The sequence below is a fragment of the Pseudorca crassidens genome, chromosome 11 (genome assembly GCF_039906515.1).
Source record: "Pseudorca crassidens isolate mPseCra1 chromosome 11, mPseCra1.hap1, whole genome shotgun sequence".
NCBI classification, from domain to species: Eukaryota; Metazoa; Chordata; class Mammalia; order Artiodactyla; family Delphinidae; genus Pseudorca; species Pseudorca crassidens.
In genome coordinates this window covers 7,007,718-7,031,313 of record NC_090306.1, presented here as the reverse complement: position 1 = coordinate 7,031,313, position 23,596 = coordinate 7,007,718, and the positions used below count along the sequence as shown (strand labels likewise).

The window sequence follows — 23,596 nt, the reverse complement described above, 5'->3', positions numbered from 1 at the left end:
CAAAATCACCAAAGGGTTCGTAGGGCAAAGCCTGGAAACTGGGTACAAGCTTCCCTGAGTCCTCTCCCAGGGCAGTCATGGGTATACTTGATTCTCCCAGCGATGACTTGTGACAACATGTGTGAAACACTCTCTATCAAGGAAGCTCATTGGAGACTCAGCTCCCTTGCCCCTTCCACACAGTTATTTCTGCCTTACTCTATTGGCCAAGTCAAGTCATACGGCTGAACCTAAAGTTAAGGGGAAGCATATCTCTCCCTTTTAGTAGAAGGAACTTGTCTTTGTTCATTTGGGCTGCTAAAACAAAAATACCAAATACCAAATACCATGGGTGGCTTATGAACAGCAGAAATGTATTTCTCACAGTGCTGGAGGCTGGGAATTCCAAGATCAAGTCACCAGCAGGTTCAGTGTCTGGTGAGAGCCTGCTTCCTGGTTCGTGGACTGCCATCTTTTTGCTGTAATCTTACATGGTGGAAAGGGCAAGGGAGCTTTCTTGTGGGGCTTTTATAAGTGCACTAATCCCATTCCTGAGCGCTCTGTCTACATGACCTAATCATCTCCCAAAGGCCCCACCTCCTAATACCATCACCTTGGGGGTTAGGATTGCAGTATATTAATTTTGGGGGACACAAACATTCAGACCATAACAGAACTACAAAAACCACTTGGTAGAGAGCATGGAATTGGGTGTAGGGTGAGGTGGGTGAAGAATAGGGGCCATACATATTCCACTTTCCCACATAAAGTCAAACTGTTTTCTAAAGTGCTGTTACAACTTTACACTCTTTTTTTTTTTTTTTTTTTTTTTCTTTCCGGTACGCGGGCCTCTCACTGTTGTGGCCTCTCCCGCTGCGGAGCACAGGCTCCGGACGCGCATGCTCAGCGGCCATGGCTCACAGGCCCAGCCGCTCCGCGGCATGTGGGATCCTCCCAGACCAGGACACGAACCTGTGTCCCCTGCATCAGCAGGTGGACTCTCAACCACTGCGCCACCAGGGAAGCCCACAACTTTACACTCTTACTAGCAGTAAAGACAGTCCCCATTTTGCATTCTTGCCTGCAGTTGATATTTACAGATATTCAAAGGTCTGCCAATCTGGTAGGCACGAATAACAAAAGGAAAACATGGATGAACTGGACTTAATCAAAAATTTAAAACTTTTATAAACTATCTTAACTGCTGTGGTCTGAATGTTTGTGTCCCCCCAATTCATATGTTTAAATCCTAATGACGAATGTGATGGTATTAGTTGCTGGGGGCCTTTGGGAGCTGATCAGGTCATGAGGGTGGAGCTCTCATGAAAGGGATTAGTGCACTTATAATAGCTCCATAAGAAAGCTTCCTTGCCCCTTCTGCCATGAAAGAATACAACGAGAAGACTGCAACCCAGAAGGTGGCCCTCATCCAAACAAGCAGGCACACCGAGCTTGGGCTTCAGCCTCCAGACCAAAACTGTGAGAAATAAATTTCTGCTGTTCATAAGCTATCCAGTCTACAGTAGCTTGTTAAAGCAGTCCAAAAGGACTACGATATTAACCATTTTTAAATGTACAGTTCAGTGGAGTGAAGTATATTCACATTGTTGTGAAGAAGCAAATATCCAGAACATTTTCATCTTGCAAATATGAAGCTCTATACCCATTAAACAACTCTTGTTTCCCCTTCCCCCAGCCCCTGGTAACCACCATTCTCCTTTATGTTTCTATGAGTTTGACTGCTTTAATATTTTTTTCTTTTTTTAAAAAAAATTTGGGGACTTCCCTGGCAGTCCAGTGGTTAACACTCCGTGCTCCCAATGCAGGGGCCCCAGGTTCCATCCCTGGTCAGGGTACTAGATCCTGCATGACACAAAGAAGATCCCACATGTGGCAACAACGATCTCGCACGCAGCAACAACGATCCTGTGTGCCGCAACTAAGACCCAGCGCAGCCAAATACATAAATTTAAAATATATATATATTGAAAAAAAATCTTTTTTTGGCTGTGCCGTGCAGCATGTGGGATGTTAGTTCCCCAACCAGGGATCAAACCCACATCCCCCGCATTGGAAATGAGAAGTCTTAACACTGGACTGCCAGGGAAGCCCTGAGTTTGACTGCTTTAAATACCTCGCGCAAGGAGAAGTATACAGTACTTTTATTCTTGTGACTGGCTTATCTCACTTAGCATAATGGCCTCAAGATTCACCCATGCAATGGGATATGCAGGATTTCCTTCCTTTTGCAGCCTGAATAATGTTCCCTTGGATGTGGGGCTTCCCTGGTGGCGCAGTGGTTAAGAATCCGCCTGCCAATGCAGGGGACACGGATTCGAGCCCTGGTCCAGGAAGATCCCGCATGCCGTGGAGCAACTAGGCCCGTGCGTCACAACTACTGAGCCTGCGCTCTAGAGCCTGTGAGCCACAACTACTGAGCCCATGTGCCACAACTATTGAAGCCCGCACGCCTAGAGCCCGCACACTGCAACGAAGAGTAGCCCCCACTCACCACAACTAGAGAAAGCCTGCACACAGCAACAAAGACCCAACGCAGCCAAAAATAAATAAATAAAATAAATTAAAAAAAAATTCCCTTGGATGCATATTGGACACTGTGTTTATCCATTCATCCATTGCTGGACACTTGGGTTGCTTCCACTTGGCTATTGTGAATAGTGCTGCTATGAACATGGGTATGCAAATATCTCAAGACCCTGCTTTCAATTCTTTTGGTCATATATCCAGAAGTGGGATTGTTAGATCATATAGTGCTCTATATTTAATGTTTTGAGGAAACTCCATAGTATTTTTCATAGTGGTTATACCATTTTACAAGCCCACGAACAAAATTTAAAACTTCTGTATGTCAAAGGACACTATCAAGAAAATGGAAAGAGGGAATTCCCTGGCAGTCCAGTGGTTAAGACTCCACGCTTTCACTGCTGAGGAACAGGGTCTGATCCCTGGTCAGGGGACTAAGATCCCACAAGCCGCAGTGTGGCCAAAAAAAAAAAAAAAAAGTTTAAAGACAATCTACAGAATGGTATTTGCAAATCATATATTTGATAAGAGACTCATCCAGACTATATAAAGAACTCAATAAAAATAATAAATAAAAAATAAAGAGGGCTTCCCTGGTGGCACAGTGGTTGAGAGTCCGCCTGCCAATGCAAGGGACGCAGGTTCGTGCCCCAGTCCGGGAGGATCCCACATGCCGTGGAGCAGCTGGGCCTGTGGGCCATGGCCGCTGAGCCTGTGCATCTGGAGCCTGTGCTCTGCAGCGGGAGAGGCCACAACAGTGAGAGGCCCGTGTACCGCAAAAAAAAAAAAAAAAAAAAAGAATAGCCAAAGCAATCTTGAGAAAGAAAAACGGAGCTGGAGGAATCAGGCTCCCTGACTTCTGACTATACTACAAAGCTACAGTAATCAAGACAGTATGGTACTGGCACAGAAACAGAAATATAGATCAATGGAACAGGATAGAAAGCCCAGAGATAGACCCACACACATATAGTCACCTTATCTTTGATAAAGGAGGCATGAATATACAGTGGAGAAAAGATAGCCTCTTCAATAAGTGGTGCTGGGAAAACTGGACAGCTACATGTAAAAGAATGAAATTAGAACAGTCCCTAACACCATACACAAAAATAAACTCAAAATGAATTAAAGACCTAAATGTAAGGCCAGACACCATCAAACTCTTAGAGGAAAACATAGGCAGAACACTCTATGACATAAATCACAGCAAGATCCTTTTTGACCCACCTCCCAGAGAAATGGAAATAAAAACAAAAATAAACAAATGGGACCTAATGAAACTTAAAAGCTTTTGCACAGCAAACGAAACCATAAACAAGACGAAAAGCCAACACTCAGAATGGGAGAAAATATTTGCATATGAAGCAACTGACAAAGGATTAATCTCCAAAATTTACAAGCAGCTCATGCAGCTCAATATTAAAAAAACAAAACCCAATCCAAAAATGGGCAGAAGACCTAAATACACATTTCTCCAAAGAAGATATACAGATTGCCAGCAGACACATGAAAAAATGCTCAACATCATTAATCATTAGAGAAATGCAAATGAAAACTACAATGAGATATCATCTCACACTGGTCAGAATAGCCATCATCAAAAAATCTACAAACAATAAAGTGAGAGAGTGGCATGGACATATACACACTACCAAACACACTACACACTACCACAAAGTGAGAGAGTGGCATGGACATATATACACTACCAAACGTAAAATAGATAGCTAGTGGGAAGCAGCCGCATAGCACAGGGAGATCAGCTCGGTGCTTTGTGACCAGCTAGAGGGGTGGGATAGGGAGGGTGGGAGGGAGGGAGATGCAAGAGGGAAGAGATATGGGGACATATGTATATGTATAACTGATTCACTTTGTTATAAAGCAGAAACTAACACACCATTGTAAAGCAATAAAGGTGTTAAAAATAAATAAATAAAAACTCATGTAACTCAATTAAACAGAAGCAAAGGACTTGAATAGACATTTCACCAAAGAAGATATAGAAATGGCCAATAAGCCCATAAAAAAGATGTTCAACAGCATTAGTCATTAAGGAAATGCAAATGAAAACCACTCTGAGATATCATTTCACACCCACTAGGATGCATAAAATCAAAAAGTCAGATATTAATAAGGGTTGTTCAGAATGCAGGGAAATCAAATCCCTCACACACAGGACACAAATATCTACCCATTCAATTACATTGACTATCTGCATAATATTCTATTACAGGATGGTTCAAAATTTAGTTTTACCAGTTTCCTATCAGGACATTTAGGTTTTTGGGTTTTTTTGCATACGCAGGCCTCTCACTGTTGTGGCCTCTCCCATTGCGGAGCACAGGCTCCTGACGCGCAGGCTCATTGGCCATGGCTCACGGGCCCAGCCGCTCTGCGGCATGTGGGATCCTCTCGGACCGGGGCACGAACCTGTGTCCGCTGCATCGGCAGGCGGACTCTCAACCACTGCGCCACCAGAGAAGCCCTGCATTTAGGTTTTTATATGACTACTTATTCTCTTATTTTCCTTTTTGTTTTAATCTTTTTATTACACAGATTTATTTTTACATAATTTATATATAAGGTTCACCCACTGAAAGCGTACCATTCAATAATTCTTAGCATTTATACAGAGTTGTGGAACCAGATTATTAGATGAATAATCTAATTTTAGAGTGTTTCCATCACCCTAAAAAGAAACTTTGTACCCATTAGAAGTCATTTTTTATCTCTGTGTCCCCACCCCCCTTTGTTTTTCTCCCCTTAGTTCTAGGTCACCACTAAGCTACCATCTTTCTATAGATTTGCCTGTTCTGGAAATTTCATATAAATTGAGTCATATAATATGTGGTCTTTTGTGACTGGCTTTATACACGTGTGGTTTCAAGGGTCATCTATATTACAGCATGTATCAGTACTTCATTCCTTCTTGTGACTAAGTACTATTGCATTGTACGGATATACCACATTTGGTTTTCCGTTTATCTGTCAATGGATATCTGTCAATGGATATATGGTTTGCTTCCAGTTTGGGGTTAGTGTGAATTATGCTGCAACAAACGTGTGAACAAGTTTTTGTGTGGACAAGTTTTCATCTTTCATGGGTAATATATCTAGGAGTGGAAATGCTGGGTCATACAGTAACTATTTTCTTTATAAACTCTACTTATTTTGTCTTGTTTCTTCTCCAAAACACATCTTTTTCAAAATATTCCTCCTCTGACATATACAAATGGTATGCAGATAAGGAAATACAAAGACCGAAAAAATGCTCAATCTCGTAATAAAAATGCAAATTTAAAATACAGGACTCGGGATTCCCTGGTGGCACAGTGGTTAAAGAATCCGCCTGCTGGGCTTCCCTGGTGGCGCAGTGGTTGGAAGTCCGCCTGCTGATGCAGGGGACACGGGTTCGTGCCCTGGTCCGGGAGGATCCCGCGTGCCGCGGAGCGGCTGGGCCCGTGAGCCATGGCCGCTGAGCCTGCGCGTCCGGAGCCTGTGCTCCGCAGTGGGAGAGGCCACAGCAGTGAGGGGCTCGCGTACCGCAAAAAAAAAAGAAAAAAGAATCCGCCTGCTAATGCAGGGGACAAGGGTTCGAGCCTTGGTCCAGGAAGATTCCACATGCCACGGAGCAACTAAGCCCATGCACCACAACTACTGAGCCTGTGCTCTAGAGCCCGTGCGACACAACTACTGAGCCCACAAGCCGCAACTACTGAAGCCCGCACGCCTAGAGCCTGTGCTCCCAACAAGAGAAGCCACCGCAATGAGGAGCCCGTGCACCGCAACGAAGACCCAACGCAGCTAAAAATAAATAAATAAATAAAATAATAAATTTAAAAAAATAGAATAAAATACAGGACTCCTTTCTCACTTCAGGTTGATAAAGATGAAACGTTTCATAATAAAACGTTTTAGTAAAAGTGTATAAAAACTGGTACCCTGGGCTTCCCTGGTGGCGCAGTGGTTGAGAGTCCGCCTGCCGAGGCTGGGGACGCGGGTTCGTGCCCCGGTCCGGGAAGATCCCACATGCCGCGGGGCGGCTGGGCCCGTGAGCCATGGCCGCTGCGCCTGCGCGTCCGGAGCCTGTGCTCCGCAACGCGAGAGGCCACAGCGGTGAGAGGCCCGCGTACCACAAAAAAACAAAACAAAACAAAACAAAAACTGGTACCCTTAAACCTTATTGGGTATTTAACTTTAGTCCAGTTCTGGAGCATATAGTCAAGAGACAGGGTGCCGGTTCCAGTTTTGACGATTCAATTTTTTAAAAGTGAGATTTGAATTTAATCTCTGAAACCTATGCCAACTCAGATGATTTAGTCATATCAATTAAGTCACAAAGCTTAGAGCAATCCAGAAAGGGTAGTTAAATTCTCTTCAGAATAAGAAAGGCGGGAAATACCTGCCTTTGAAGGTCTGCACTTCGCCAAGCGTGTTCTGCGTCTTAGCCGGAAATGGCTTCAGCCGCATGGAATCTAGCGGGCTGCTGGTGCCGCCCGAGCCTGCGCAGCGAAGGCTCGCGGGAGACCCGGCGCGGCCGAAGCCCCGCCTCCTGCAGCGTCCGCGGTTTGGTCCAGAGCCCGCCCAGCCTCCCGTGACTGCGGGGCGGAGGAGGGGGCGGGCGCAGGCGCAAGCCCTAGGCCAGCCCTGGAGCTGGAGCGGTGGGAGCGGAGGGAGGTGGACGACCGGCGGGACCCAAGGCTTCAGCGGTGCCGCCGCCACCGTGGCCCGCCCGGATCACGGACAGATGTTACTAGATTCGTTGGTGCCACTCTGGGACTTGACATCCAAGAGGGCGCGCGGTGAAGACCTAGAACGTAGAGCCAGAGCGGGCCGGCTCAAGCCTCACCTGGACCCTCGATCCAGACATCGTCCTGCAGCTCAGAGGCCTCAGGTGCAGAGGGGCTCCCTCTGCCTCTCCCCCTGTCTCACTTGCTGGGTCCTGGGCAGCGGCCTCCAGCGCAAGCTCAGCTGGAGCCAGCCAGTTGGAACCTTGGCCAAATTTCTGAAGCAGACACTTTTGGGACCCCACACCTCCCCACCTCCTAAAATGGCACTTTGCAACTTGAATTGTATCTGAAGTTCAGAAGGCTCTGGGAGTTGTGGAAGAAGGAGACGCTGTCAATCAAGGACCCCTTCAGCCAGCCATCTAACAATTGTGCCAGTTATCGATTTACTGCCTCAGCTCCAAATTCGTCCTTCAAGACCTGTCTCGTGGGCCTTCCCCGGTGGCTCAGTGGTTAAGAATCAGTCTGCCAAAGTAGGAGACACGGGTTCGAGCCCTGGTCCGCGAAGATCCCACATGCGGTAGAGCAACTAAGCCCGTTCACCACAACTATTGAAGCCCGCACGCCTAGAGCCCGTGCTCCGCAACAAGAGAAGCCACCGCGATGAGAAGCCCGCGCACCGCAACAAAGAGTAGCCCCTGATCTCAGTAAATAGAGAAAGCCCGTGTGCAGCAACAGAGACCCAATACAGCCAAAAAAGAAGACCTGTCTTGTGGTAATGCATGGAATTCCATTTATTTACTTACTTATTTCTTCATTCATTCATGCTGCGCTGGGTTTCCGTTGATGCGCACAGGATTCCTCTAGTTGCGGCGAGCGGGGGCTACTCTTCGCTGTGGTGCGTGAGGCTTCTCATCACGGTGGCTTCTCTTGTTGCGGAGCACGGGCTCTAGGCGCACGGGCTTCAGTGGTTGCGGCGCGTGGGCTCAGTAGTTGTGGTGCAGGGGCCTAGTTGCTCCGTGGCATGGCACGTGGGATCTTCCAGGACCAGGGATAGAACTCATGTTCCCTGCACTGGCAGCAGATTCTTAAACCACTGCACCACCAGGGAAGTCCTTGGAATTCCCTTTAGATCATCTCTTAGCGCGTTGAGTGCAATCAAGTTTTCTCAGTAGATGGTGCGAGAAGGATATTGTAGAGGGAAGTGGGCTTCTGCTGGTTCCAGCGGCTACACCACAGATCAGCAGGGTGGATGAGCGAACATTTGGTGGTGTCCTGCCCCAGCCAAGCACGAAGAATGCAAGCACCCTCAGCCACCTCATGGCCCCGGCCCACGTCTGGCAGTCGCTATTCACCCCAGGCCCCAGGCCTCTCACCTATTGGAGAGTTGTCGACTGCTTGCCTGAGGAATGCACACCAGCTCTGGCCTGTGTAATCTAGCAAACTCCTCTGTTAGCCAGTAGACTGCTACTATGCCTTTTCCAGTGAGATCTGAACCTCAGCTTTGGGGAGGTGGCCTCCCAAAGTTGTCCTTCCTTGGATACTCTCCCTCAGCCCTGGGATACCATATTGAGTTCTCTTCCATCATTTTTAACTTGTTCTTATCGTAGCCTGATTTTTTTTTTTTTTTTTTTTTTTTTAGTTAAACTTTCCCTGTTTAAGTCAATGTGTGGTTTTGGTCTTCTTCTTTATGTTTTTAGTTGTAGAAGTTTTGGTATTCTGATAGGAGCCAGACTGATATACTTAATAAAAATCAATTATATGTCAGGCAGTGTTCTAGGCATAACAAGACAAGGTACTTGCTTTTATGGAGCTTATCCTCTGCAGAGATTAACTAAACCCTAATCCACAAAGTAGACTCAGCCATACAAAATTCTGAGGCAGAATATTCCAAGCACGAGAGGATACATGTCAAGAACCTGAGTGATCATGAACTTGATGTACATGAGAACTAGAAAGACCAGTGGGGCTAAACTTCAGTGAGCAAAGAAAGTAACAAGAGCAAATCCTTTGAAGCAGCAAACCCTTTAGGCAAGGAAAGCAGAATTTAGTGTCAGGACAGTTATGAGAATGAATGCAAGCAGATACAAAAAGCTACACCAGGGTCATAAGAGTAAACTAGGCCATATGGTCACCCAGTTTATAGGCCACAGCAAAGAAGTCTGGGTACTATTTTTTTTTTTGCTTTTTTGTTACTCAAAAATCTCCATTTTTATTTCATTTATTTACTTATTTTTATTTTTTTGCCGCACCGTGTGGCTGGTGGGATCTCAGTTCCCCAACCAGGAATCAAACCCAGGCCTCTGCAATGAAAGCGCCAAATCCTAACAGCTAGACCACCGGGGAATTCCACCCCCAACAACAAAAAAAATCTCCATTTTAAAATTTAGCTCTGACTCTGTTCTTTTGCCTTCAACACTCTTGATTTTCTGCCCAATAAGGAAAGCATGCTTGATCCTGTCATGGACACATTTACCTCCCATGGACCCACCACAGGTCCTGCTGACATGCTTATTTATCTATCTATCTATCTATTTATTTATTTATGGCTGCGTTGGGTCTTTGTTGCTAAGCAGGGGCTTTCTCTAGTTGTGGCGAGCGGGGGCTACTCCTTGTAGTGGTGCGCGGGCTTCTCATTGCAGTGGCCTCTCCCGTTGCACAGCACAGGCTCTAGGCACGCAGCCTTCAGTAGTTGTGGCCCACGGGCTTAGCTGCTCCGCGGCATGCGGGATCTTCCCGGACCAGGGCTCGAACCCCTGTCCCCTGCACTGGCAAGCGGATTCCCAACCACTGCACCCCAAGGGAAGCCCCTGACATGCTTTCTCATTTTAGACAACCTTATAAAAAGTTTAGGTCTCACAGCACGAGCCCCTCAAAGTCAGCCTGGGCACACACTATATGTAGGTTTTGGGGTTCCAGATGGCCTAGTTTTGTTAGAGGCTGTTGTAGGACAGTCTAGGACGTACCTCAAACGCTGGGCCATTCTGCATGCCTCTAGATACCATCCCCTGGATACTATTTTAAGTGGAACTGGAAGGCTTTGGGCAGCGAGTGACATGATCTGATTTTAAAAGATCACTCTGATCATGTGAAGAATGAATTATAAGGAAGCAAAGGTGGAAAAAGGGAGCCAAGGCAACCACAATTTTGTGGAATACGGTGCACTCACTGGGGCTCTTTCAGGATAGCCAGGGTGTTTCATCCTTTCATCCCCTCTAACACACAGAGTACCACAGTGTAAGGACTATGTTGGGGGTAAAGAAGCCTTTATGGAGCTCCTGCCTGGGCTAGTAGAAATATCTGTAGTAAATGAATGGAAACTAGGGAAGGGAGTGTCAGAACTACATGAAAGGAAAGCATGGAGGTGTGGAGTGCCTGTAGTGGGTATGAGGCGTTATTTTCTGTTTTCTAATTATTTATTTATAACTAATTTTATTTTTATTTTTTATAACTCATAGCACTCTTATTTACAAAACAGAAACAGACTCACAGACTTCGAAAACAAATTTATGGTTACCAAAAGGGAAAGGTGGCGGGGAGGGGGACAAATGACGAGCTTGGGATGAACATACACACACTACTGTATATAAAATAGATAATCAACAAGGACCTACCGTTGAGCACAGGGAGCTCTACTCAATATTCTGCGATAACCTATATGGCAAAATAATCTGAAAAAGAATGGGGATATATATATATATAGAATACATATGTATAACTGAATCACTTTACTGTACACCTGAAACTAACACAACATTGTTAATCAACAATACTCCAATATAAAATAAAAATTAAACAAAAAAAGAAAGAAATGGTGAATCGAAACGAAAGGTAGCAGGAACCTTGCCCCTGGAGGGGTTGTTAAGCCAGGGGACTGTTTTTCCTGTAGTCGACTGGAAGCTATTGAAGAATTTTTAAGCAGGACAGTGATTTAAATGTATATGTATATGTCATATGGATGCCCTGACATCAGTGTAGGATGAATTTTAGAGATTGAAGACTGGAGGAGAAAGGAAATAGGTAGGAGCATAAGAGAAAAATCAGAAGAATTCTCACTGGGGAAAGCAAGCAACATAATTTATTAAGTATGCAAGGCAATGCGCTAAGGCTTTTCCATTTCATCTGCATAATAAACAAGTATTGCTGTTTTCATTTGTACGAGACTCTCGTAGAAGAAACTTACTTAAGGTTACAACAGGTACTGGGTGGCCACATTGGGATTAAAGCTGATTTTGTTGTCACAGGAAGGACCGAAACAAAACAAAAAAGCCAAGCCTGTGATGTTATATATACATTCAGAATTTTTATTTCAAAACAAAGAACCATAGTAACAATAACAGAAAATCCATTTGGAAATTATTCACAATCTGGTCACTGAGAAATGGGAAGACCTCCACACTGCATGACTGCCGAGCCACTGGTTCTGAGGAGCCAGAGTGGAGGTGCAGTTAGAGGAAACTCAGCCGTTCCAGCAGAGCCCCACCCCACGGCTCTGTGAGTTTTTATCCAAAGGCTCAAGGACCAGAGGGAATGGTGAGAACTTAGAACCAAAATCCTGGCAACAGGCAAGGGTTTGGCTAAGGGGCCTGAAATATGTAAGCACCAAAGAGGGAGAGGGAGATCAAGCAACATATGAAAAAGGGAAGAAGGGCCCAATCTCCATTTCTAAAAATACTGGGTAACTGGATGGGCGTGGAGGTGTCCATGGCCTCTGGCAAGTGTAGACCCCTCCATCTCACCTAACTCTCTGAACCGCCCCGAATTTAGAAGCTTCAGTTTGTTTCTTACTGCCTTCAAGGAATGCCTCCCTCTCCCCTGTGACTCCCCTCCAGCACCCCCCAGAGGCACCGAGTCCCGGAGCATGGAGTGAGTCCTCCACTCTCAGTCTCAAAATTTAGGGAGTTCTCCCCTTCCTCTCCAAAAAGGAAAGGCAGCCAGGTAAGACTGAACTCTAAAGTTTGAAAGAAAACCATAGATTCAAATTCTACCCAGCAGAGGCAGTGCTATCGACATTCTATCCAAAAGGGGGCCTTAGGAACATAGAGGAAACAAGTTACCCATAAACTACTTCCACCCAGAGCAAGGTGACAGTGCACATACACTCACGCTCAAGTGTGGGCTCCACTGCACATCCACGCATACTGTCAAGTGTGGTCTGTGGGAAGGTTCAAGTCCCTGGAAGGACACTTGACATAATACTATGGTAACATGGTAACAAGGGTAACTTGACATGGTAACAGACATAAATGAGCATGAGATGACCCTAATGTAACAACATACTTCAACTGGATAATAATCTTTCTGGAAAAATCCTCTCCCAGAGCTGAGGTTACAAATTCCAAGGTAGCTATGCACATCTCTGAATTCTTTTAAAGCTATGGCTTAAAACAAAATAAAAATCAACATCTAAAATCTTCTAAAGAACAAACTGAAGAAATAACAAACCTCTACCAAGAACCAATATTTTGGCTTGTTCATTTGGAAGGCTCTCCCACCAGATGATAGGAGTATTAAAAAAAAAAAAAAGTGAGTTCACTACAAAGAAGCCGTTTGGTCCAGTGAGGGGAGAGAGGATTTCTAGAAATAACCATCCCGTCTCTGGACTCCATCCAAAATTAGAACCCATCAACTACCATTAACTACAATGCCCATCTTAGTGATAATCCTAGATTTCAAGTAATACTACATATAATCTTAAACAAAGGAAAAAGTTCCAAAGGAACTAATAGCTTCTTCATACAGGCACATGACTTTTCTGAGATTTGAGTTTTCACCTGAAGGACAGAAATTGTTAAGAGGCAACGTGCAAACCTCACACACCACGTCATACACCCTCCAACAATGCGTCACATTTCTCCCTGAATTTGTCCCTTCTTATTGCACCCTAACCTCTTCGGTATTAAATCTTCCACCCCATAACCTCTTTTTTTTTTTTCCCCCCATAACCTCTTTAAGCACCTCCCTCTAACCTCAATTTCCTCATGCTTTTATTATTTGGTAAAATTACTTTATACTTACAAAAATAAATATTTATGCAATAAAACCAGAAGATCAAATAAATAAAACTCAAGTTAGTTTGCTCTGCAGAGCCGTATGGAAGTGAGGAAGACGGTCTTATGGAATCCCTCTCTGCCCTCCACATTCTTACGTGTATCTGCTTCCTGGTAAGTCGAGGTCGGAGGAACTGCAGCCTCATGCCCACTCCCCTAGATGCCCTCGAGAGGCAATAGTAGAGCCTAAGGGAGCAGGAGCTGGCAGAGTTGTCATATGCCAAGCAGCCAATCCCTCCTGAAATGAAGGCAGGTTCCCTTGGTCTCTCCTGAACAGAAGAGATTGTCCAAGAAATGAAAATTTTAAAAGCCTTTGAAGATAACAACTAACCCCAGCATTGGGATCCTCTGAGCGCCCAAGGGTGTGTGGGATGAGAAAAGAATTGAGTAGCAGCATTCAGAAACGGTCCTGGGTTACAACCTGATGAGGTCTCTCCCCTGCTTAGGGAGAGGTTGCTTTTTCATGACAGGAGGGAGGTGGGAAGGAGGCACTGCTTAGACGTTGGTGTCCTTCGTGGGCTGGATGCTGTTCATCTCCACGATGGGACCTTTCTCACCTCGGTTACCCGCTGGCACCGGCCCTTCAAAGGCTCGTGTAATTTCCTCAAAAGTCCTGCCACGAGTCTCAGGGACTTTGAAGAAGGTGAAGACCCAGAAGATGACAAGGAAACCCGTGAAGATAATGAAAACGTAGGCTCCTAAATAGAACTAGGGAAAGGCCACAAAACAAGGAGAGTCGGTGTCAAAATCTGGTTGCTGATAAACTCCAGTTTCCCTCGCAATCGTTATTTCCAATGGGCCTGAAGCCATAACCCTTCTAAGACTTCATGAAGACAGTAAGGTTTCTTCAGAGACTTGTTTATGATTTCATTGGTAGCTTACTATATTTCTCTGCAATTTTTTGTCATTCCTTTTCCGAGTCATTGAAGTTAGCCGTTTCCAAATACCTATTGAGTTATTTTAGGCCTTCTGATTATGAGTTTTAAGATCTGGGTTTCTGAAAGACTCATGGGAACTGGGAATGCCTTCTAGATGTCCACGGCTGGTTCCTTTACTTAACAAATCAGCTCTAGGCCATCTTATAATAGAACCCACCTCATCATCAACATCATAAAGCCATTAAGGCTAAGCCAGATGATGGATTTTAAATACTGGTTTGGAATCCTAAGGCTTATTATTACCATTCTGTTTCTAGGCAGAACTGTGTATTCGCTGGTCTCGAGATGGGCTGGGTGAGTTTTAGGTTACTTACTGCAGCTGAGGGGAAGAGCAGTCCAACCAAGAAGTTGGAGGTCCAGTTGGAACAGCCAGCCACTGCCATGGCAGCCGGGCGGGGTCCCTGGCTGAAGAGTTCAGCCACAATAAACCAGGGGATGGGGCCTGGGCCAATTTCAAAGAAGGCCACGAAGAGTAAGATGGCCCCAATACAGATAAAGCTCATCCAACCGTAATTATCCTACGAGAAGGGAACAAAGGAAAGTTAGTATCAGAGAAAGCAGGCCCCAGGCAGCATCCAGCTCCCCAGAGATGAGCACTGACTGATAATGAAAAGTTCCTTCCGTCCCGCGGTATAAAGGAGTTACTGGACCTAGAAGCCTTAGGTCCTTGTTTCTTTCTTCTTTTTTTGTTTTGGCCTCACCATACGGCATGGGGTATCTTAGTTCCCCCACCAGGGATTGAACCCGTGCCCCCTGCACTGAGAGTGCAGAGTCTTAACCACTGGACCGCCAGGGAAGTCCTAGAAGCCTCGGGTCTTTGAAACCTAGCAGTGTGATCACAAGTGTCATTCTGCACTGAGACCATCTTATGAGCTGTAAAAGGGGAATAATGACCTCAAGGTTTCTTTAAGAATTAGGTGAGATAATGTATTTTACAAACTATATGTTATATAGATATAGGGATTATAGCAATTTAATCATCTATCTCTGCTAATCCACTTGTCTTAAAACTCTGGGCATGTTGCCTCTCCCAAATGTCATTTGTATGATCTCCAAACCTCAACTACCCACCCCCTCACCTTTCCACACCACCCCCTTCCCACCCCCTTCCTTCGCAAAGAAGACTCACCTTTAATAACAAAGAAATCGTCATGAGGACGGAACAAAAAGCCATCCCTCCGAGGCCTATCAGGTGTAGCGTCCTCCTCCCTGCCTTTTCTACCAGGAACACCTAAAAGAATAAAAAAGCAATATCTGCATTCCCTTTCATGAAAACAACTATATGAGCTCTGGAACCTGCCTGACGAACAGCAGGCTACCTGCTATAGTTACACTTGCTCTCTTCCAGCGTCAAGTTAAAAGCACCCTACAGAATCCCCTCTATACTTCCTCTTGCCCATCCATTCCCTATGTGTTTGAAGAGTGAAGACTGTCTTACCCATTACCCATTCAATAGCCCTTTTCCCCCAAAAGGAATTAAAGGAGAAAAAGTTTAACTAAATGACGGAAGGGGGGTGTGGAAGGACATGCAACGCATCCTTGAACGTGTGTAGCAAGAATTCTTCTCCCACCTCAACAATGATCAAAACATCCAACTTACAGAAACCACAGTGAAGATGGTATTAACCACGCCTGCACCAATAGTGGCGTAGATCGGCTCCTTGACACCTGCATCTTGGAAGATTCCTGTCGAGTAATAGAACACCTAACAGGGAACAAAAGATGCAACTGTGAAATACAATTGTGCATAGCAGTTACATGGAACCCTCCAAAAAATCAACTCAGAAAAGTCCCAGAAGTTAAGGAGTACTTCCCAGGGATTTTGTTCAATCACGGTATCTTTTCCGCAAACAATGATCTTCTGTTATCTTATCTCTATTCTCTTCTTCAGTCGTCTTCAATTCTAGCTACTTATTTCCACTTTTTTTTCCTTTTAACTATGCTTCTTCTTACTGCTCCATTTAGCCTCTTCCTTAAGTTTACTTTAGTAACTTACATATAAAGGCTTAAGTCCCCTTAAGTTTTTCAATTACACTTTTCCAATAGACTTACTCCAACTCCCACCCCGACCAACAATGACAGGCATTGATGTCTCCACTTGATAGTGAAGAAACTGAAGAGTAACCTCAGCCTGATCGTGATTTAGAAGCAGAACTTGGGCTGGAATTCCAGGGACTAGGTCTTTGCAAGTGTTTTACAAACTAACACCAGCTATTATTTTAATTGAATAGACACTATTAAATAAACTACAATTTAATGTATACTATTTTTATTATTTGCTCAACACTGTGCTAATACGTAGGGCTGCTGCAACTACCACAGCTAAAGAGATGTCAAAACACTGGTCTCAGACCTCAAGATAACAAGGGAACAGGATCTAGATGGCTCAGTCCCTCAGGTTTGGTTTAGGGGTTTATGATTTCACCCAGAGTACCTGCCCTCGTAGCAGCCAGTATTCATCAGACTTTTTGATGAACATATGCTTCGACAATGGGAGTGACCGTCTCCAGAAACAAGTCTTCAAATCCCTACAACCTAAGATAGAAACTATGTATATTTTCCAAAATAAGATTCAGGCTGAGCTCTTGGAAACTGAGATATGGGGTGTCATCCTCATTGAAAACTGCTGCTCTAGGAGAGAAGCATGGAATTAAAAAAAAAAAAAAATCGAAGAATATTTAATAATATAAAGCTTGTGAGGAAAGACGTTTGAACAGTTAAAACCAGAGATGAACAGCTATGCCAATTCTCTTCCTTATATAAAAGCTCACATGTCAAAAACCTAACACGTTATATGCTCATCTCAAGCAAACTTCTTACAGTAAAATCTTGCTGCCTGGCGCCATGGAGCTAGGCCACATCATCTTACCTGAAGGCAGTTTACTCTGCTGGGTAAACACTATCCAGCCTCTTACCCCCTCTGCCTTTAAGGGAAATTAGAAAACATCCTTTGTTCAAAGGTAGGTTGGAAAACTGACTTTCACACACCATTTCCTGAAAGGGCGGAGATAGGGGCTGGGCGATGGGTAGGTCCTACCAGCAGAGCACTCGTCTATCATTTGTAACTTTCCCGGGGTGGTCTTTTTCTGATCCTGTTTTGCAGGGCTTCGACTCGGGGGAGGCAAGCAGGCGCCTGGGGTATAGAATTGAAGAAGGCGGTCCTTCTCAGGACACGTCTTGTATCTGGACACCTCACTCTAGTCCCAGCCTCGCTGTTCTGGAAAGTCTTGAGAGTATATTTGAATTACAGTGGTTTTTCAAATGTGGAAATTGGAGATTGATATCCATCAAAACCACCTGAGAGGCTTTTTCAAACTATCTTTCCTCCCAAGGTCTGATATGACAGCCTCTGAGTCCTCAGGAGATGCACTGCGATTTCAAACACAAGTATCCTTGTGGTGCGTTAGGCAGAAAAGGCTAAGGACAAACTTTGTATTTTGAGTTATCATGTGTTTTGCAAAACGCTTTGTCACAAAACGATTTGATCACCCTGATCACATTACGATGGGAAACCCTCAGGGCGTGAACCAGTACTTAGAAGGGGGACGGGGTGGGTGTTCTTCATATCCAAATATTTTATCCGCAGAAGGATAGGTGTAGGAATGCCCTCTCTGCCCACAACCAGAACCCAAGAGCAGAAGCTGACTTTTGCATAGAACACAATGGCTACCTGCCCACTGCTAGCTTGCATTTTGCCTCACGCTTAACTATCATAGTCACTATTCTAAGTTGCAAAAAATATAGAGAATGATGAGCCCAGCTCACTCTGAGGTTGCCTGTGTGCCCACACACCTCCTAATTGCTCCCCAGGGCTGTACACTGGTTTTAAATTGTACAGTCCTGGGGAAAAACCCAAGGTATATCAACTCTCAGATCTGCTTTGATTATATGGCTTACGTTATCACTGATAACATCGTGTAATAAGACAGATCAGAGTTAAAGAGGACTGAAAATTTTTAAAATGAGTGGTCAAAGAAAGAGGATTAATAAAAATTGACAAATTGTGATACTCTGTATATTAAAAACAAAATCTGGAAGAGGACAAACGTTAACTATAAGTTCCAAGGCTAAGGGTGACAAACTTTTAGCTGATTCTCTCATCTTTCCACATGGAAAACATGTACTATAGATAATTTTAAGAAATAGGAATTCCCTGGCAGTCCAGTGGTTAGGGCTCCATGCTTCCACTACAAGGGGCATGGGTTTGATCCCTGGTTGGGGAACTAAGATCCAACCAAAAAAATTTAAAAATAAACAAATAAAAATGAAAAAATTAAAAAAAAAAAACGAAATGGAAACCTGGGTAAAGAGCATGTTTTGAGAGGCTGCTCTGTGGCAAGCATTGTGAGGGACCCCTGGATATAAAAGAAGGTGAGCAACCAACGCTATTCACCTCTGGTCAGGTGTTTTAAGTGGAATATTGTAGGACACGTTTGACAGACAAGTGGGCACTCACAGCGTTGATCCCCGAGAGCTGCTGAGAGAGCTGGAGCATGATGGAGATGAGGATGGGCTGTCGGTAGCTGGGGGCTCGGAAGAGTTCCACCACAGTGACTTTTTTTTCCTGTGCCATCCTTATACTCTCATCTTTCATCTCCTGGATGTCCTGAGCCACATCCTGGGTGCCCCACAATCGCTGGAGAACTGGTGAAAAGCATGAAGAGGAAAGGTTAATGGTAAGGCGCTGTCCCGAATTCTTTTTCCCCATGAGACGGATGGGAAGAAGCCGCCCAGATGAGCCCTGCATCTGGCGGCTCAACCAGCATCTGGCTTTAACTCGCCTTCTCACCCCATCCTTCAGGGGCTGCAAGTTTCTGACTTAAGCATAATCAGACAGGGAAAGATGACGAAAACCAGATCCAATGTCCTCATCCTAAAACAAACCACAAGCCTAAGGTTCCTACAGTGAAGGCGTGAAGGGTACTCACTCTCCTTAGCGCTCTCCTCTTCCTTTCTGTTAATGAGCAAGAATCTAGGACTTTCAGGGCAAAATGGAAGGGCAGCACATTGGAGGATGGCTGGGATGATGGTGAAGCCCAAGAGCAGCGGCCAGAGCTCTTTAGTCCCCAAGATGTTTTTTAGACCAAAGATCTAGAAACCAGACAAAGACAATACTATAAATTCCATACTGTACAGGCTACAAGTTGATTTTAAAAAAATGTTCAGAAGATCATCTGTTCTTTCATCACGGGAAAAGATAGTCTCTTCTACTTTTTCTACCCTGCCTGCTTCCTTAGCTGTCTGTGAACTATAGTAATATTAATTAATGTCTGAAACATATATAGTTGAATGTGTGCCAGACGTTCTTTTTTTCAATTGAAGTATAGTTGATTTACAATGTTGTGTTAATTACCGCTGTACAGCACAGTGATTCGGTTATGCATATATATATATATATATATTTAAAGAAATATATATTCTTTTCCATTATGGTTTATCATAGGATATTGAAGACAGTTCTCTGTGCCAGACATTCTCTTGACTGTCTTCTTTATGTAAATTCATTTAATGAGTTGTGAAACTAACACTCAGTAAGTTCTAGAGTACCTGGGCCACCAGAATCCCAATAACGATGCCCAGCTGGTTGAGAGTGCCAAAGGCCCCCCGCAGGGCCGTGGGAGATATCTCTCCAATGTACATGGGCACGAATCCTGTGCAGAGTCCACAGAAGAGGCCAATAACCAGTCGGCCCAGGATCAGCATTTCAAATGACTCCGCGATTTTGCAGAACCCCATAAGGCAGCCACCAGCGATGGCCAACAGGTTGACAATAAGCATTGAATTGCGCCTGAAAGATTAAACAAAAACAAGTGAAGTTAGCAAAACAGACCTGATCCCCCCCTTCTTTCCTAATCATTCTACTCTTCTCCAGGCTCACATATCTTTTGGTCTAATTTTTCCACTTTCTAGTATCAGAACATATCTGGTTGGGATAATCAAGATCAATGGTTCTTACACCTCAGTATGCATAACACTCACCTAAAGAATTTGTTTAAGATTCTCCCCTCTACGTCCTAGCTGTAGGCTAGAATTTTAGCAAGCACTTTAAGGCCAGTTGTTCTCAAAGTGGTCCACAAACTAACAGCATCAGCTAGAAATTTGCTAGAAATTAAAATTATCCCACCCTACCCCAGAGTAATTATTAGGCCTGAATCTGGGTTGGAGCCCAGCAATCTGTGGGACTAGTTTTCCCTTGATGGGAATTTGAGGTTCTCTCATTCAAATGCATCTTCACCTCCCTGCTCTAAGCCTCAATTCTTGTCCTCAATGCAACCAGTATAGACCCCTTCCTTGCCCAGCTTCTGATCAAGACCTGCCAAACTGGGACTTCCCTGGTGGCGCAGTGGTTAAGAATCTGCCTGCCAATGCAGGGAGCACAGGTTCAAGCCCTGGTCTGGGAGGATTCCACATGCCACGGAGCAGCTAAGCCCGTGCACCACAACTACTGAAGCCCGCACGCCACAGCTACTGAAGCCCACGCACCTAGAGCCTGAGCTCCGCAACAAAAGAAGCCACTGCAGTGAGAAGCGCGTGCACAGCAACGAAGAGTAGCCCTCGCTCACCACAACTAGAGAAAGCCTGCGTGCAGCAACCAAAACCCAACTCAGCCAAAAAAAAAAAAAAGTATTAATACCTGCCAAACCGGTTGACAAAGAGTCCAACAGAAAAGGAGCCAACCATACCACCAACGGAGAAGATGGCCACAGACAAGGACCACAGGGACGTGAGTACCACCTCAGAGGGAGGGTTTTTGAACCTCTCTTGCAAAGTGTAATTGAGATAGTCCTTTATGATCTGCAAATTAAAATGGTTGGTGGGAGAAGAGACAGTTACAACTGGAAGAGAAAAGAAACAAACATTGGGGATCTTCCCCTCCCTACGAGAACAGCATTACAGCTACTTTCTAGGTAGCGGATCAAGGGAATAAATAGATGGCAATGGATGAGACAGGTAACACTGGAGTTAATGTTACCGGCTCTGAAAAGAATAATTTTTTATTTGTCCTGAAAATTCCAGTAGGTAGTAGTACTGATGTACTCTTGTTTGGTGACTATCCCAGCCACCCTCTCACCCTGAGACTTTGTAACTAACCCCTAAGAGATAATAAAGGAAGTGTGTCACCGTAGGGTGAGAGGAAGAATGGGTACAGTCCCGGGTACAGGGAGCCCCTGAGCCTTTTGCCTTGATCAATGATTCAAATAGACCCCCACCAATATCATTCCCCCTCTAGGTCTTAGCCAAGCTACCTACCAAGTGTGTCTAAACTTGTTAATTCTGGAAACACTACCTAAAGGAATAATTATCCTATTCCAAACTCTAGCTGCCTGGCACTCACCTCCTCAGGAGCATTGATGACTCCAGTGTTGTAGCCAAACTGGAAAGAGCCTATTGTAGCAATCGTGATGGCAAAGATCAGAGGGGCGGTGACCTGGGGGGGGGGGAGGGAGGAGAGAAGAAACAGTCAAAACTCTTGATGGATGGTTGCCTCTTATTAAGAAGATGTATATATCAGAAGAACTCAGCCTGTGAGCGGTATGAAAACAACAAAAACTTAACGATTTAGGTAATGAATGAGGAACACGAAAGAACTGAAGAGCTTATCTGGAAATACATGGGTGAGCATGCAGAGTAAACTTGGGGAAAGTGGCAAGAGAATTTGAGAAAAGGGAGAAGTTAAGATAACTGGGTTAGTCGGTTTGGAAGCATTCAGAAAACAGCCCCAGGTAAGAGCAAGCATAGAACTGTGCTCAGGAATAGAAAAAATTGTGAGGGCACAGTAAAATGCCTTAGGATTGCTAAGAACAATTGACTCTGGAAACAGCTAGATCCAGCGTATGCTCACCCGTACCCCAGATTCCACAGAAGCCCGAGTACTGGTGGTGTGTCGTCATCACCAGGCTGGTCTTAACTGCATCACGTAATCTACAGGATCAACCTACTGTATCCTTGGTCCCATCTGAAATTCTTCCCGTTCACTTAATAATGTACTGTTATCCCCCACCCACCCACCAGGGGGCGAGCACAAGCTCACGCCCAACCCCAGATGGAGACATTTTGTGAGGGGCTGTGCAGTAATCCACCCAGTCATCACTCACCTTGCTGGGAATAATTCCAGTGGGCGTGATCTTACTTTCCACCTCAAGGTAGCTCACTTTTTACGCCTGAGAACCCCAACCCCTCCTCACCTTAAACTCCTTCCCTCTCAGGTCAGACAGTGGCAGGCCAGGAGTTTCAGTTCCCCAAATTGACCTTGCCTCCCAGGCATCTAGTACCCCTGAAGCCCCGCCAGGGCACCGCGTTCTGTTTAATCCTCTCCTTTTAGTAAAAACCTCTTCTTTTTCTCTCATCATTTACTATTATTGAGGGCCTTCCCACTTTTTCATCCCTTCTCTTCTTTTATTTTCAAGTAAGTTACCTTAGTGAATGAAAATACCTTTCTCCCTACAAATACTGCATCCATAACACAATAATACATTAAAATATTGTGCACTCACAATCGACCACAACAGGAAGGACAACTGGAATTCTCTCTCCTTAGTATCCAGGGAATCCCATAGGTCATAGAACAGATGGCTGGACACCGACCCAGGCCCCACAACAAATCCCAGGTCCTTTCAATGTCTAAGGCGTCCAGAGAAATCCTCTTGCTGGTTCTCAGACCCACACTCGTAATCAACACAACCAAGCAGCCCCTGATCCCCTGAACACTCAACCGGTTTCATCCTCACATTCTCAGTAGCCTGTAATTGTATTAAAGAAAAAAAAAAAAAACGAGAAACAAACACAACTTCTCCAGGTGACTTTCCCTACCACAGGAAGGTGAATCAAACAGGGATAAATCCTTTATAGGAAATGACATCCAAAGAGAACTGGTGGAACTGTGGCACTGCAGGCTGGGGAAGAAATGGAAAGGTTCCAAGATGGCTAGGAAGAGAGCACAGCCATCACCATTAAGGCTTGCCTTTCGGAGCGTACCCCAAACAAGCAAAAACCAGTAACTGTATCGTTCTTACCTTCGCTGTCCCCATGGCCCTAAATTAATTCCTTTCAATCTTCAATAAAGATCTAGAAGTGGGATTCCAGAGACCCCTCTTCCAGCCAACAAAACCTCCAAAATGTCCTTCTCAGCAGCAAGTTTTCAGGCAGGTCCTCGGTACCGCTCCAACGTCTCCTCACGCACCCTTAGGATGGGCACCTATTTATAAGCTCCGCAAAGGGCGGAGCCTGGGCGACAAGCCCCCAGCCCCACCCCGCCCCCGCCCCCAGTGATCTCCGGACCTCCCGGAATTTTGTGACCTCAAGCTCTGCCCCCACCCTAGACCACACCCCCCCATCTCTTTAAAACCACATCCTCCAC

General features: G+C 45.0%; 1 protein-coding gene across 3 annotated transcripts; it reads right to left on the bottom strand.

The window, feature by feature from the left end:
- Positions 1 to 11,531: 11,531 nt before the first annotated feature.
- Positions 11,532 to 23,446, bottom strand: LOC137201597 (solute carrier family 2, facilitated glucose transporter member 3). 3 transcript variants are annotated; one of them, XM_067695640.1, is made up of 11 exons: positions 23,253 to 23,446; positions 23,050 to 23,132; positions 21,575 to 21,667; positions 20,873 to 21,033; positions 19,786 to 20,026; positions 19,167 to 19,329; positions 18,695 to 18,882; positions 15,839 to 15,943; positions 15,368 to 15,469; positions 14,553 to 14,756; positions 11,532 to 14,008 (listed from the first exon to the last, which is right to left on the bottom strand). In XM_067695640.1, the coding sequence occupies exons 4-11, from the start codon at positions 20,917 to 20,919 to the stop codon at positions 13,796 to 13,798; spliced, it is 1,263 nt and encodes a 420-aa protein (XP_067551741.1). In that variant the 5' UTR covers positions 20,920 to 21,033; positions 21,575 to 21,667; positions 23,050 to 23,132; positions 23,253 to 23,446; the 3' UTR covers positions 11,532 to 13,795. The 3 variants fall into 3 exon arrangements, with proteins under 3 accessions (XP_067551741.1, XP_067551740.1, XP_067551742.1); XM_067695639.1 differs by lacking the exon at positions 23,050 to 23,132 and having other exon boundaries at positions 23,253 to 23,438; XM_067695641.1 differs by lacking the exons at positions 23,050 to 23,132; positions 23,253 to 23,446 and adding an exon at positions 22,088 to 23,043.
- Positions 23,447 to 23,596: the final 150 nt, after the last annotated feature.